The sequence below is a fragment of the Euprymna scolopes genome, chromosome 43 (genome assembly GCF_053919585.1).
Source record: "Euprymna scolopes isolate OS-2025 chromosome 43, ASM5391958v1, whole genome shotgun sequence".
NCBI classification, from domain to species: Eukaryota; Metazoa; Mollusca; class Cephalopoda; order Sepiida; family Sepiolidae; genus Euprymna; species Euprymna scolopes.
The window spans coordinates 48,536,286-48,551,078 of record NC_136524.1 but is presented as its reverse complement, the minus strand read 5'-3'; the positions used below and the strand labels follow the sequence as shown (position 1 = coordinate 48,551,078).

At 39.0% G+C, this 14,793-nt stretch overlaps 1 protein-coding gene across 1 annotated transcript; it reads right to left on the bottom strand.

Moving 5' to 3' along the window:
* Positions 1-9,319: 9,319 nt before the first annotated feature.
* On the bottom strand, positions 9,320-9,691 carry LOC145268426 (uncharacterized). Its single transcript, XM_080123987.1, has one exon. It carries the CDS (start codon positions 9,689-9,691, stop codon positions 9,320-9,322), a length of 372 nt encoding a protein of 123 aa, XP_079980113.1.
* Positions 9,692-14,793: the final 5,102 nt, after the last annotated feature.

Here is a 14,793-nt window from a genome sequence, read left to right as displayed (position 1 = left end):
GCTAAGTTGATATGTTGAGTGTCACCTTCAGGTCGCAGCCAACATGCATCCTCCAACACAGTTTCGCTCATCTCCAAGGCTGCACCAATTGCTAGGGAGCTAGCATCGACCCATACATTTAGCTCTTTGCTATCCACACACCAATTTCCCCGGACCGGATTGTTCCGCTGCACAGATTCCAAGGTTTCGAACATCATACGATGCAGTACGGCGTCCCTTGCTTCATCATCCCAGCCTTTCATTACCGAACTTACTCTCCTTCTAAGTATTCCACAAGCCACACGGAGCCGACCGCACACCGGAAAGTGCCCGACAAGTCGACCACATAGGGAAAACATTGTTCGTCGCGTAACAATGCTGGGAGCCTCTGTAATTGCATTTCCTTGCTTACACCGTAGTTCACTGTGTTCCATCCAGACCGCCAATCCCAGCACCCGTGCACCGTCCTTCAACCGCTCCGGGTTCTTGCACTCCAACCCGAACTGCGCTAGGTGTTCTCTTACATGGGTTGCGGGCACCACGTCCTCGTTGACAAAAATGTCATCGATGTAAGGAGATGCTGCGCGGCTTACAATTTCTTCCTGAGACAATACTTTGCTGACAATTGCTCTCATGATCAGGGGAGCCACATTCAAACCGAACCCCAGTCGGGTCAGGCAATATTTTTTCCCATCGATTTCCACAGTCTGGTATGGCCACAGTGTCTCATGTCTTGTAGGTATGCTCTCCTGAGGTCCAGTAGAGACACGTTAGCACCTTTTTGTCTCCATTCGCGCAACTTAGCCGCACAAACATCTGCGTTGGCCGTAAACACGTCTACGTAATGATTTAGCTCCCGGTAGTCCATTACCACTTTGGCTTTGTTCTGCTGCATCACAGCCATCAGGGGAATTAGGCCTTTGGGAGGTCCCAATTTATCCTCTGGGTACGGCACGAGCCAACTATTATCTATCCAGGTGCGGAGCTCCTGCGTGTATTCTTCACGGATTTCTGCGAGCACTGGGTATTCTGACACTCGATTTTGTAGTCTTTCAGGGGGGTGGTCCTCAGACCACTTCCACGATGCGGTCCACGTTCGGTTTTGATGATCAAAGGTGGCGGTGAAATCTGGTTCATTAATAGAAATGGCTGCACATTTAATATTTTTCCTGTCGCCCAGCCGCACTGATCCTGTAGGGTTGCCCCGACACCGCCCAGAGCTTTTATGGCGTCGATCCCTAGAAGTAAGTCAAACCCCAACAGTTTGCCATGCACCACCAACACATCGATTCTGGCAGACATACCTTCGTCAGCAGACACAGAGACCGCTCCAACACCGCAGCACGCATAGGACATTCCACCAATCGTTTTGACATCTACGTTCGTTTTTCTCCAAGACCGACACCGGTCTGCATGTAAAATAATCCTAGAGCATCTTGTATCAATAAGCGCCAAACATCGCGTCCCGTCAATGTGGATGCTTATCACCGAGAGCGTCGTGCTTGCATCTTGGTGGGGAAGGAGACTGGCGCTTATGCGTCCTCCCCATGCTCGTTTCCCGAGCAATTCTGAGCCCAGTGTCCACTCTCACCGCAATGGTAACACTGTGTTCCACGTTTTCGACAGTCCTTTGCAAAGTGGCCTTTCGTATTGCACTTGAAACAGGTCACACTAACAAGAATATTCTGGGCCCTGTGGTTGTTGGGTGAGCATGTCGCCGCAACCACGTCCTGATTGTGTTCCCCAGTCGTCGTCAAAATTCTTGCTCTCGACATTAGTTCCCCCATGGTCAGGACTTTGATGTTCGGCACCTGTTGAAGAGCAATTGAGATAGCGTCAGGGAACCCAGTGACGAAAGTCAATTTTGTGAGTCTCTCTAAGCCATCTCCTGTGAATCCGGCCAATCCAACCAACTGCCTGATTTTGTTGGCGTAAACATCCACATGTTCGCCAGCCCATCTAACCATAGTTATTTTTCTGTATGCTGCAAACGCGTCGTTGGTAAATGCCTCCTTTAATCGGGCCTCAATCTGGTCTATTTCTCTTGGATCGTCCTCCTCCATTTCCATGTAGAGGGCCAGTGCATCACCTTCCAGATATAAAGGTAGCAAACTCGCTACATCATCCACCTGCTGAAGTTGTGCGACAAGTCTCACTTTTTTCAGCCACGCTACAATGTCTCCCTTGCCAGAGAACGGCTTGATAATATCGCTGTTTATCCGCACCTTCGCCATAGTCGTGCCGAAATAGCTTGAAACAAAAATGTAGTAGGCAAAACAAACAAAAAGACATACAACTAAAAACAGACGGAACAAAAACTCGCTTCTCACAGACATGTGGGTCGTAACAAGCACAATCTACTCGCCAGAATCACCTACACACAATCTGGAGAACGCTCCCTCTCCTTTCCAGTGTCCTGCCTTTATAGCGGCCGGGAACGACATATTTGCATAATCGCATGAGAGCAGACGTGATTCAACGATAATTACATTGGGTAAACGCTAATAAAAGCCCATGGACGCCATCTTGGAACTCTCTCTTTCCCTCAGCCCAAAACAGACGTATCCGAGGTAAGCTCTCTATTTCTCATTTTGGTTACTGCTAATTCTGCTACATGTTTCTAGCGAGAGAATTGTTATAAGTGTTGTATTTAAAATCGTTATTTAATAAATTTTACAAAATAATTATATTGATAACATATTTAATTAAATTTATTTGGAATTATTATTCCAACATCGATTTTTTTAAAATCTTTGTTTTAGAGTTATTTGCCCCTTCGGAACATAAAAAACAACAAAAAATAGCTATCACCAAATAAAATAATTTGGTAATCTCAATAAATTTCTAGCTTGAAAAAATAATTCCGAGTAGATAGAAAAATGTTTGGCTTTTATTTTATTTTTTTAAACATTAAAAAAAAAAAACACTTACAAAAAACTGGAGAAAAGATTTCATTTGTTTGTTTTTATTTTTCTATAAACGGCAATACAGAAATCGGTAATTTTTTTACGATGGGACTCACCTAAAAAAAAATCTACTTTTTTTGGCCTAATACGTTTAAATAGCCTTTATAAATAATATGAAAGAAATTTGGAAAAGAAAATTAACATTTTAGAGTGGGGGGATCACTTTTCCATATTAATTTAACATAAAATGAGCACCACTTTTGGCCACCAAGCGTTCAATGAGACATGTCACCTCTAGCATTTTTTCAAGTTTGGCGATCGAGGGGGAGGGGACAAAACATGATAAATACAATTTGGGAGGGGGAAATTACATTTAAAACATAAAATAACGATAAATTTAATTAATTTTCATGAGACCACTCTGTACTTTTACCTAACAATTTCATAAACAAAACAGACCCCAAAATATGACAAATTACATGGGGGGGGGCATTACAATGAAGAAAAATTTAATTTAATTGTGTTTGGAATTAATTTTTGGTAGATCTTCATTTTTTTAGGGTGTCTACTTGACTAATTTTTTTTTTTTTTTTTTTGCGATCGAACGGGCATTTTTTGTTATTTTTATTGAAACAAAAGTTGTAATGATTTATTTTTAATTATTTAGATTTTTTTTTGGGGGGAAGGGTCTTTCCAGTGCTCAATATCCGGAGAATAGTTTCTTCTCTTTGTATCCCTTCTGCTGAAATATCTGGTGGAGAAGGTATCACTTACTTCTTTTTTGTGGCGATTACATTTACATGTTTTTATCCGTTCTTTTATTTTTGGAATTGTTGTGGGGGCATCCACGTTGCCCATGATGAAAATGATTAGTATAACAGGTGTCCCAAACGGAAAATCATGTCAACCCAGGGTACCCATGATAGTATATATATATATCAATTCGTATTCCTGTCTGTTTGTTTGTTCATAATTTGATTAATATATTCAAAAGGTCCGCTACTTTACTCTTTCATTTATTTCTATATATAGTATGATTCTTGAAAAGTATACAATTAAGAGGCCGCCTCATTTGCATATTACATTAAGGAAAATCGATTTTACTAAATAGCGATATCTTAGTTAATGTTTCTAGCGAGATAATTGTTTTAAATGTTAAATTTAAAATTGTTCTTTAATAAACTTCAAATAACAATTTAATTGATAATATAATTAATTTAATCTATTTGGAATTATTACCGACATCGGTTTTTTTAAAGACATAGAGTTATCTCCCCCTAAAAACTTAATCAAATAAAATAATTTTGTAATCTCAATAAGTTTCTAGCTTGGAAAAATAATTCAGTGTAGACAGAAAAATGGTGTTTTTTAATATAAAAAAAAAGAAGAAGAAAATTACGAATAAATAGAAAAAATTTCATTTGTTTCTTTTTAATATTCTTGAAACGGATATACAATCGAGTTTCCTTAATGCAATATGCAAATGAGGTTGTATATTTTGCAAGAATCATACTATATATAGAAATAAATGAAAGAGTAAAGTAGCGGACCTTTCATATATATTAATCAAATTATGAACAAACAAACAGACAGGAATATGAATTTACATATATATATATATATATATATATATATATATATATATATATTACCGTTTTATCTGCTTAGTTAAACATGTTTCGGTTACCGAATCGTATCAACGATTCAATAACTTCATCAACTTTACAAATATATATATATATATATATATATATATATATATATATATATAAAATAAAAATTACATAACTTCTTTAATAACTTTGGCCTTTCTATAATTATTGAACCAAACAAAAACACTTCAAATTTTCTAGATGTTACACTTAATCTTAACACCGAAACTCATAGCCCCTATCATAAACCTAACCTTACGCTTTTATACGTCCATAAATCTTCTAACCACCTCAACTCAATTATAAAATCTATAGTACCATCTGTCTCTAGAAGAATTTCTGCTCTTTCTGTTGATAAAAAACTTTTAATCAAAATGCTACTTTCTTCAATAATGCCTTAATGAACTCAGGACACAAAGAGAAGATTAAATACAACCATTATGCTCCTCTTGCAGGCCGCCTTAAATCTGTAATCACACAGAATATGACTCATAAGAAACCAGTTCAAATAACAAGATCTGCTGCTATCAATAACAATGAACCAGTCTACATATATAATCCAAACCAAAATACTAATCGCAATACATCTAACCTACCCAGTCGCATCAGGAGAAAGAAAAATATTTGGTTTAATCCTCCATTTAGCGTAAATTTCAAAATCAATATACCTAAGGAATTCTTCAACATTGTACAAAACTCTTTCAAATACCCGCACAGATATAGTTCTATTTTCAATAAAAACTCAATCAGGATTTCTTATTCAACAATGCCTAATTTAGCACAAAGAATCTTAACATCTAATAACAAAATAATTAAATGAGCCCAAAAAAATCCCCTTCCCAATTAAACCCAAAAATAACTGTAATTGTAATAACAAATATCTTTGCCCACTCAATAATGATTGCATCCATAAAGATGTTATATATTCATGCACAATTACTGAGCTTCCACGTAATCCTCCCATAACAGACACTAATATTTCGTCTTCAAGTTATCCTTCTTCCCATCCCCCATCTAATATAGTTACTAATCCAATATACCATTCGAGCAGCCCCTCCATGTACAATCATACAACTAGCAATAATAATAATAATAATAATAATAATAATAATAATAATAATAATAATAATATTTCTTCTAACAGCTATCCTAACACTAACAACACTCATTATCCCCCCCAAATAGTCCTCATACAATCATTGTCTCACAATTTGCTGAACACTATGAACAAAATTCAAACTACTTAACTCATACAAATCAGCAAATTAATATTAATATCAGACCTCAAGCTTTTAATAAAGTACATACATACATCGGCGCTACTTCAACATTAATTTAGAAAAGAACATCAAACCACATTTCTTCTTTTAACAACCATAATTCTAATAATAACCAAGGAACTTCTCTAACCACTTTAATTAAAAACTTAACTCTAACAATACCCCCTTCTTAATCAAATGGACCATCATAAAAAAGTTAAGTCGTATACTCCAGGCTCTAAGTCATGTCGTCTCTGCACAACCAAGCTATAACTATAATTACTTCCCCTCAAAGTAACAATATAATAAATTCTAAAAACGAACTGATCTCTTTCTGTAAACATAAGTCCAAATTTAATCATGGTAATTTTGAAATTACATAGTCATTACTTTAACCTTTGAGATAGATATATAATTCTTCTTTAACATTATCATTTTTTCTACATACTTTCTTAATAATTTATAACTTAATAATCCTTTATTTTACTTCTTTATTTCTTCTTTGTTTGGCAGGTTTTTTATCTGCAAATTCCGTCTTAGTCTTAATATTCCTATCTACCCACACCTGCATGTATATTTACTTATGTTTTACTATATGCATTTACTTACATACTTACTTGCTTTATCCTGAATTTGCAGATACCAGCCATCCTCTCCCCTTAAAATTTTTTTTTTAATATTTTATTATTTATTTATTTATTTACTTATTATCTATTTTCTATTTTTTATTTTTTATTTATTTATTGATTAATTAATTTATTTTTTTCCATTTAGTGTCTTTCAACAACTCTTGCTGACATTTTCTTAAGTAATAATCTGTACATTTTAGTTGACCTATTTTTTGGCCCTTTTTCGCGCCTTTTAACATCCTTTTTGTCTGGGTCATTTTGACATTTGTTTTTTTTCTATCTTATATTTAATTCTATCACCATTTAATTTTTTTCCTCTTCTTCTTCCCTGATCTTTCTTATTATGTGTCGGCAGTAGTGTGAAAAGCATATCTTATTTTTCTTTTATTAATTTTCCCCTGTCCCTTGTACATATTTGTGAATTATTCCATGGATTTCGGCATTTTGGATTATTTTGGACCATCTTCCAATTACGTGATTTCCTTGGATTTTACTTATGCAAATGGAAACTCAATTAAATTTCTTCGAGTTATATTCTAGGATTATACCGTCATTGGATTATTTACCTTTCACCAGACTATCCATTCACATGTAATCACCTTTTTCTTCACCATATACCCTCTGCTCCACTTTTTGTTATCAAGTAAGATCTTTGACTTACTTGTTGTTTCATGAAATACTTTTGTATGCAAAATCCGATCTCGCATTTTGCTAATTCCTACCCTCTGATGAGAAGGAAAGTATTTCTTCAAAACTCCATGGATTAAAGACTATCCACTTATTAAGTGTTTCCTTTTCAGATTAAATATATTTTAACTATTTTTCAAAGTGTTTTTTAACATGTTTTATTAACTGTTTGCTACTATATATATATATATATATATATACAGAGAGAGAGAGAGAGAGAGAGAGAGAGAGAGAGAGAGAGAGAGAGAGAGATATTTTACTTACAATTTCAAGTATTAACTGGCTGAGTTAATACTTAAGGTTGTAAAATACAAACATATTTAGCTCTACTAACGTATTGAGCCCTTTTTATCCTGTTTTTTTTACCACTATCTCTCTCTCTCCCTCTCTCTCTCTCTCTCTCTCTCTCTCTCTCTATATATATATATATATATATATATATATATATATATATATATATATATATATAAAAAAAATAATATAGGCATTAGGTTTCTGATATCCGTAAAATTATCTTAGCCGGACGTAAGTGCTCAATACAACCAAAATAGGGATTAGAGTTTATCATAAGAATATAGATTTATTAAATTATGTTGAGAAACACTTTAGAAAGAGTTTTAAAATATATTTATTACACGGAAAGGAAACTCATATACAAGTGATAGTCTTTATTCCGCAGATTTTCAAAGAATGTAAGGATTCTTCTCTTCAGTCTATGGTCCCCCCTCGCCAAACTTTCACAAGAAACACTCGTCTAGTTGAAAACACTATCAATAATTCCCCCCCACTCTTTATCTGTGCCTAAACCTAAACGTAGATTCCATGAACAAAGTTTCTTTCTTAGAACTGCACGCCTGTGTAATTGTCTTCCGTTTTCCTGCTTTCCGGCTGACTACAATATGGTTGTCTTCAAGTCTAACGTAAACAAGTCCTTGATGAGCCGTTCCACATAAGTTAACAAATTTACCGAATTGATTACTATATTGTCCCATTTCTACTGTATACTCTTTAACCCTTATCCTCGAGTGGCCTCTTGGCCTTGATAATGTGGTGACCCTGTGTAAAAAAAAAAAAAAGATGAAAGAAAACTAATTAGCGAAACATGTAGATAGCGGGACTAGAAAATTTGTTGGCTTTATCATTTCTGAAACTGCATTCCATGATTGAGGTCATAAAATGTAAAATACTCTTTGTAAAAAAAAAAAAATGTATAAATTGTTTGTGCAAAGCGATGTTTGTAAAAATAGAGGAAGAAGGGGGGGGGGGAAGAAAATGACAAATCAAACCGCTTCAACTAAATTCGAGTGTGAAAAGTCCTGCAGTGAAGGATGTGAATATTTGTTTTCAGGGTTAAAAAAAAGTAAATTAAAAAAAAAAAAAAAAAATGAAAAAACGACACAAAAGATGATGGTGGACACTTTGAGGAAATTTAATCCTGTGCAGTTGTGATGAGAAAAACAAAAAAGTTGTTAGATGGTATTAGATCCGTGAATCAGAGGAAGATTTAAATAGACAAACAGATCTCACGAACAGAATATATGCAACGCTGTTGGCCTTTCAGCTTTATACGAGCCTTTTTCAAGTCTCACACAAAAACACACATTTACATTTCAAGCTAAAGTGAGCTGCTCGCCGGGCAAAACGACGAACAGCTCCTAAAAAATAATTTTTCATAAACATTAATAAAAAACAAATATTCAGAAAAATTAATGAAAATAAATAGTCAGACTTGGCTTATTAAAAGAAGTGTAATTTTATTTACCCTTTTGTGTATCACACTCATGTGGTTTCTTTTGTGTCCGTAGAAAAGAAAGAAATCTTTACTGACTGGGTAAATGTTCTCTTTTTTGGCGTAAAGTCGAAAAGAAAAGATAAATTAAATATTTTTCTTTGGGATAGCCGTTCGAGTGAAAAGTGGCGTGGAAAGGTAAGAAGAATGTTTTTTTGGTTTCATTATGAGAACTGGCATAGTGCGTGTCGCGCACATGTGACAGACACAGCAGTAGCGCATGTTAACTCCTCAAGGGTCAGCGAGCGAAAGAGGAAGAGAGGGCACTCGAATTTGGCGCCACGGTTTTTTTTTGTCCTCTTTTTTAGAGCTCTCTGGAAACGGTGACAATTCAAAAGTCTCTGTCAAATTTTAGTTCCGGGGTAGACGCTACATTACCCCCCCTACTAGACAGCATGTCGATAAGGAGAACAGAATGTCACTGAGTGTAAACAACAAATCGGTGTGGGCGCTGAATGCGTCTACCCGACCTGGTAGAAATGGTCATGCTCGATGAGTCGGGGTCGTCAAAATGGACCGTAGTCTTTGGTTTCTGCATGTGTGTGACATCATCGTCAAAAATCGCTTTCTTTAAGCGATCGACACTGACCGAGTCATGTCTGCCGTTAATCTCGATTATGAAGAATTTTGGGTATCTCTTGAGTACTTTGTAAGGGCCGGAATACAGCGACTGAAGACGGGTAGTCACGCCACTATTCCGGACGAACACGTGGGTCCATGAGTTCATGTCCTTGGGAACATGCGTGTGTACATCTTGTGCTCTTGGCGCGATGTTGAAAGGTATTGCCATATAATCCTTTACACAGGAGGTGTAATTCGCCGGGTCTGGCATGCGTTCGGGATGGTAGGTGTGACCATCTGCCCAGGCAAGGTCAGTGAGGCTCCGTAGACCATTTCAGCTGGGGTTAGACCAATGTCCGTTTTGATGGTGGACCTAATACCTAGGAGAACAAAGGGAAGGTATTCCATCCATCTGTTAGGGTCGGAGTATGCTTTCAAGGATGCTTTCAATTGCCCATGAAAGCGCTCAATCATGCCGTTTGCCGCCAGATGGTATGAAGTAGTGCATATGTGTTTAGATCCGAGTAGGTGAGACAGTTCCGAAAAGAGGTAAGAGTCGAATTGTCTACCCCTGTCGGTTGTAATGGTGTTAGGCACCCCGTAACGAGCTATCCAGTGTGTGATAAGGGCTTTGGCCACAATTTCGGCAGAAGTATCTTTAATGGGTATGGCTTCAGGCCATCTCGAAAACCTGTCAATGCAAGTCAGCAGATGTGTACAGTCTCTGGAGGGTGGGAGTGGGCCCACTAAGTCTATATGGACGTGCTGAAAGCGAGCTTCAGGGGTTGAGAAGGTTGAAAGTGGGCTTTTAATGTGCTTATGAATTTTAGACTTTTGGCAAGGTATGCAACTCCTGGTCCATTCGCGTATATCTCGATTGATGGCTGTCCATATAAAACGAGACGTCACCAACTTATGTGTAGAGCGGATGCCAGGATGCGCTGTGCTGCTGAGAGAAAACAGCTCGCCTATGTTTGGGAGGAACATAAGGGCGCTCATGTCCGGTTGAGATATCACACCAAATCACTTCGCTAGAAAAGGGTATGGGAACCTGTTTGAACGATAGGTTTTCAGAATGTAGCAAGTTATTCAACTCCTCATCATTTCTTTGGTCGACGGCGATCTGTTTAAGATCGATACTATCAGTAGGCTGAATGGCATCAATGTGCATGCGCGATAATGTGTCGGCGACAACGTTCTCAGTGCCTTTGATGTATTTGATGTCTGAAGTGAATTGAGAAATGTAGTCTAAATGACGAGCTTCTCTGGGTGAATGCTTGCTGGGTTTGGCGAGCAAGGCGTGCGATAGTGGTTTATGGTCCGTAAAAAGAGTGAAGTCGGATCCCTCTAGTATGTAGCGAAATTGCTTGACTGCACAATAAGCGGCTAAAAGCTCTCTGCTAAAGGTACTATATTTGGTCTCAGTATTCTGAAGTCGCCTGGAGAAAAAAGATAGTGGTTGCCACGTGTTATCTACAAACTGCTGTAATACCCCTCCAATGCCCACATCAGATGCGTCTACTGACAGGGACAGGGGAGCGTGTGGGTGAGGAAAAACCAACATAGTGGCAGTCATTAACGCTTCTTTTACTTTGTTGAAGGAGTGTAATTCCGTTCCGTTCAAAGTGATTGTCTCATTTTTTTTCTTATTGTTCCTGAGTACATCAGCACAGTGAGGAACGAAACGCCTGTAAAAATTTATCAACCTGAGATGGATTGAACTTTTTCCAGGAGAGGGCGGATACCCTCTGAATCAATTAAATGTCCCAGGAAGGAAAGCGAAGAGACTCCAAACTCACACTTGCTGGGGTTGATGATAACACCGTATTCCGACAATCTGTGGAACAGTTGCTGTAGATGCTGCACGTGTTCGCTTTCGGATGAACTCGCTATGAGTAGATCATCAATGTATGCGTAAATGGATGGTAATCCACGTAAGACTGCGTCTATAAATCGCTGGAAGGACTGGCCAGCATTTCTCAGTCCAAAGGGCATTCGTAGAAATTCGAAGAGTCCGAATGGGGTAGTTATAGCAGTTTTGGGGATATCTTCAGGGTCCACAGGAATCTGATTGTATGCACGGACGAGATCGATGTTGGAGAATATCGATTTACCATGGAGAGAGTTTGAAAAATCCTGGAGGTGAGGAATGGGGTAATTATCTGGAGTCATGCGACTGTTCAGTGCTCGATAATCCCCGCAAGGGCACCAGTCGCCTGCTGACTTTTTGGGCACCATGTGGAGTGGCGATGACCAATTACTGTCGGAGGGTCGAATAATACCCAAATCCAACATGTGCTGAAATTCTTGCTTGGCGACTTTCAGGCGGTCAGGTTTGAGTCTGCACGGGCGCACGCTCACAGGAGGTCTTCTGGTCTGGATGTGGTGGGTAACATCGTGTGTAACCTTGTCGTTGCTAAAAACAGGACGAGTTATATTAGGGAAACCTTTTAAGCGGTCTGTGTATGGGTCCGTAGCATCCTTCAATATGACCGGGCTTATCGTCATCTTTCTATTAATCTTCCCTTGCGTGGTAAGTCCAGTGCTATTGTTGATTAATTTGCCGTGTTTGACGTCCACAAGTATGCCAAAATGATGCAAGAAATACGCTCCTAAAATTGGAATGGGCAGCTTCGCGATAGTAAAAATCCATTGGAAGGTGCGTCGGAATCCCAGGTCTAATGTTAACGACTTTTCTCTGAAAGTCGGAATAGAAGAGGTATTCACGGCTTGTAGACAGAAAGTCGACGGGGTGTGTTTCTCTTTCAACGGTTCCTTGGGGATTATGCTGACTTCTGCACCGGTATCAACGAGGAATCGTGTACCAGTGTTCTTGTCTGTGACGTAAAGGGTGCGACAAATGTGGTTTCTGCCAGGGGTATCCGTCGCCCCTACCACCTGGCCTGGCCGTTTCCCGCTTGCTTATCGTCCTTCATGAAAGAGCAAGGCCTGCGGCATCGGAAAGCCTTTTCGCCGTAACACGCATGGAATCGACACAGCCTGTCACCATTTCGACTGTTACTTCGTGGTCGAGAACGGTCCTGTCCGCTCGGACGCGGGTATCTGCTTGGTCTGAGCTCCATATCACGAATCTGGTCACTCAGGTTTTGGATTAGTTGGGCTTGTCTCTCCAGTTCTTCGCGGATATATGTGGAGGTGCCTGAGGTTTCGGGAAAGAAATCCTCTGGTGCCTGTGCGTGCACCGGGGCTACTGAAACCGTTACTTCCATGATTTTGTCTGCCAATTCCGCCAATTCCTCGACCAAGGTGGTGTCTTTGGAAGACGCTAGTATCACCTGAATACTGGACGGCAGCCTACTAATGAATAATTGTTTGAGGATGTCCGGCTGTAGAATGCTTTCGCCCATTAATTGTTTCATCCATCTCAGTAATTGGGATGGTTTTCGGTCGCCGAGTTTCTCCTCGATCAGCAGTTGCCGGAGACGCTTTTGTTGGTAGTCGGTTGTTCTTCTGTTTAACTCCGACTTAAAAGTGTCATAAGAAATAGATCCTGGGGTGCCATTATCAAGTCGCAGACTTCAGCCATCACTTTGTGCATGAGTGCGGCCACCACGTGGTTCAGCTTAGTTAATTTGCTGTGGATTCGCAGAGTAAAAAACTGAGCTTCCACATGGGTGAACCACAACGTCGGGCCGTGTGTCCAGAGAGGCGGAATTTTAAGAACGGTCTGTATTGCCGTTGTCGCCGTTATGGTATCACTATCCATGGTTGGTTTGCCGCCCTGGCCTGGGTTGAGAAAAACTTAGTTTGAAAGTCTTTAAACTGCCGAATTGGGAATGTCCAGCTCCTCGCGTGTTCTACCAAAGTCTGACGAAAAGGGGTCACCAGTGAAGTGAGCTGTTCGCCGGGCAAAACGATGAACAGCTCCTTTAAAATAATTTTTCATAAACATTAATAAAAAACAAATATTCAGAAAAATTAATGAAAATAAATAGTCAGGCTTGGCTTATTAAAAGAAGTGTAATTTTATTTACCCTTTTGTGTATCACACTCATATGGTTTCTTTTGTGTCCGTAGAAAAGAAAGAAATCTTTACTGACTGGGTAAATGTTCTCTTTTTTGGCGTAAAGTCGAAAAGAAAAGATAAATTAAATATTTTTCTTTGGGATAGCCGTTCGAGTGAAAAGTGGCGTGGAAAGGTAAGAAGAATGTTTTCTTGGTTTCATTATGAGAACTGGCATAGTGCGTGTTGCGCACATGTGACAGACACAGCAGTAACGCGTGTTGACTCCTCAAGAGTTAGCAAGCAAAAGAGGAAGAGAGGGAACTCGAATTTGGCGCCACGGTTTTTTGTCCTCTTTTTTAGAGCTCTCCGGAAACGGTGACAATTCAAAAGTTTCTGTCAAATTTTAGTTCTGGGGTAGATGCTACAAAGCTATGTCACATACATACGCGCACACAAACATACGCGCCCACGTCCACACATGTACACATATTCACGTTCGCGTACATACACTCACATTCACTGTATATACACACACGCTAATGCACACATATGTACTCACACATGCGCACATGAACACACACATGGACGACATCACTTTTCTGGGGAAATATACACATGCGCAAAACACCACTGGAAACAAGTATAAAACAAAGAGACAAGCTGTTTCTAACCCTTTTAGGACCAACTCTCGACCAGAGAGGTTGGACTAACCAGCCGCCTCCCTTTCAGGATGCGCGCGCACGCTTGCGCGCGCCACGCCCACTTACTACTATGTATGGGGCATGAGCTAACAGACTGTATGTACACATTCCCACTCTTTCTCTCTCTATCTACTACTCGTCCCTGAGAACACCTTCGCGAAGCTGACTACTAACTGATGTCAACTCTCATATCCTCTTCTTTGTCTACATGCTGGACTATCATTCTCATTTCCACTACAACGCTCATTTCTCTTCCCACGCGCGAACAAACGATGGTGAGATGAACACACATTTCCTATTCTTCTACAACACCAACCCCGCAACGAACATTGGTTACACACGCGCGGACATGAACACATGTTATAACTAAAACGTTCATTCTTTCAACAGCGAATAAACGACGTTTATCTTATCCATCAATTGAGTCTTTGTTTCCTTCAATTCCATTCGTTTCATTATTTTCTTGTGGCGAGCTAGGGTATTATATTCTGGTCCACAACAGCGAAATGAAGACTATCACCTATATATGTGTTTCCTTACCGAGTAATAAATATGTTTTAAACTCTTACTAAAGTATTTCTCAACATGATTTATATATATATATATATATATATATATATATATATATATATATATATATAAAATTTGTTGTTGGTGTTTTTT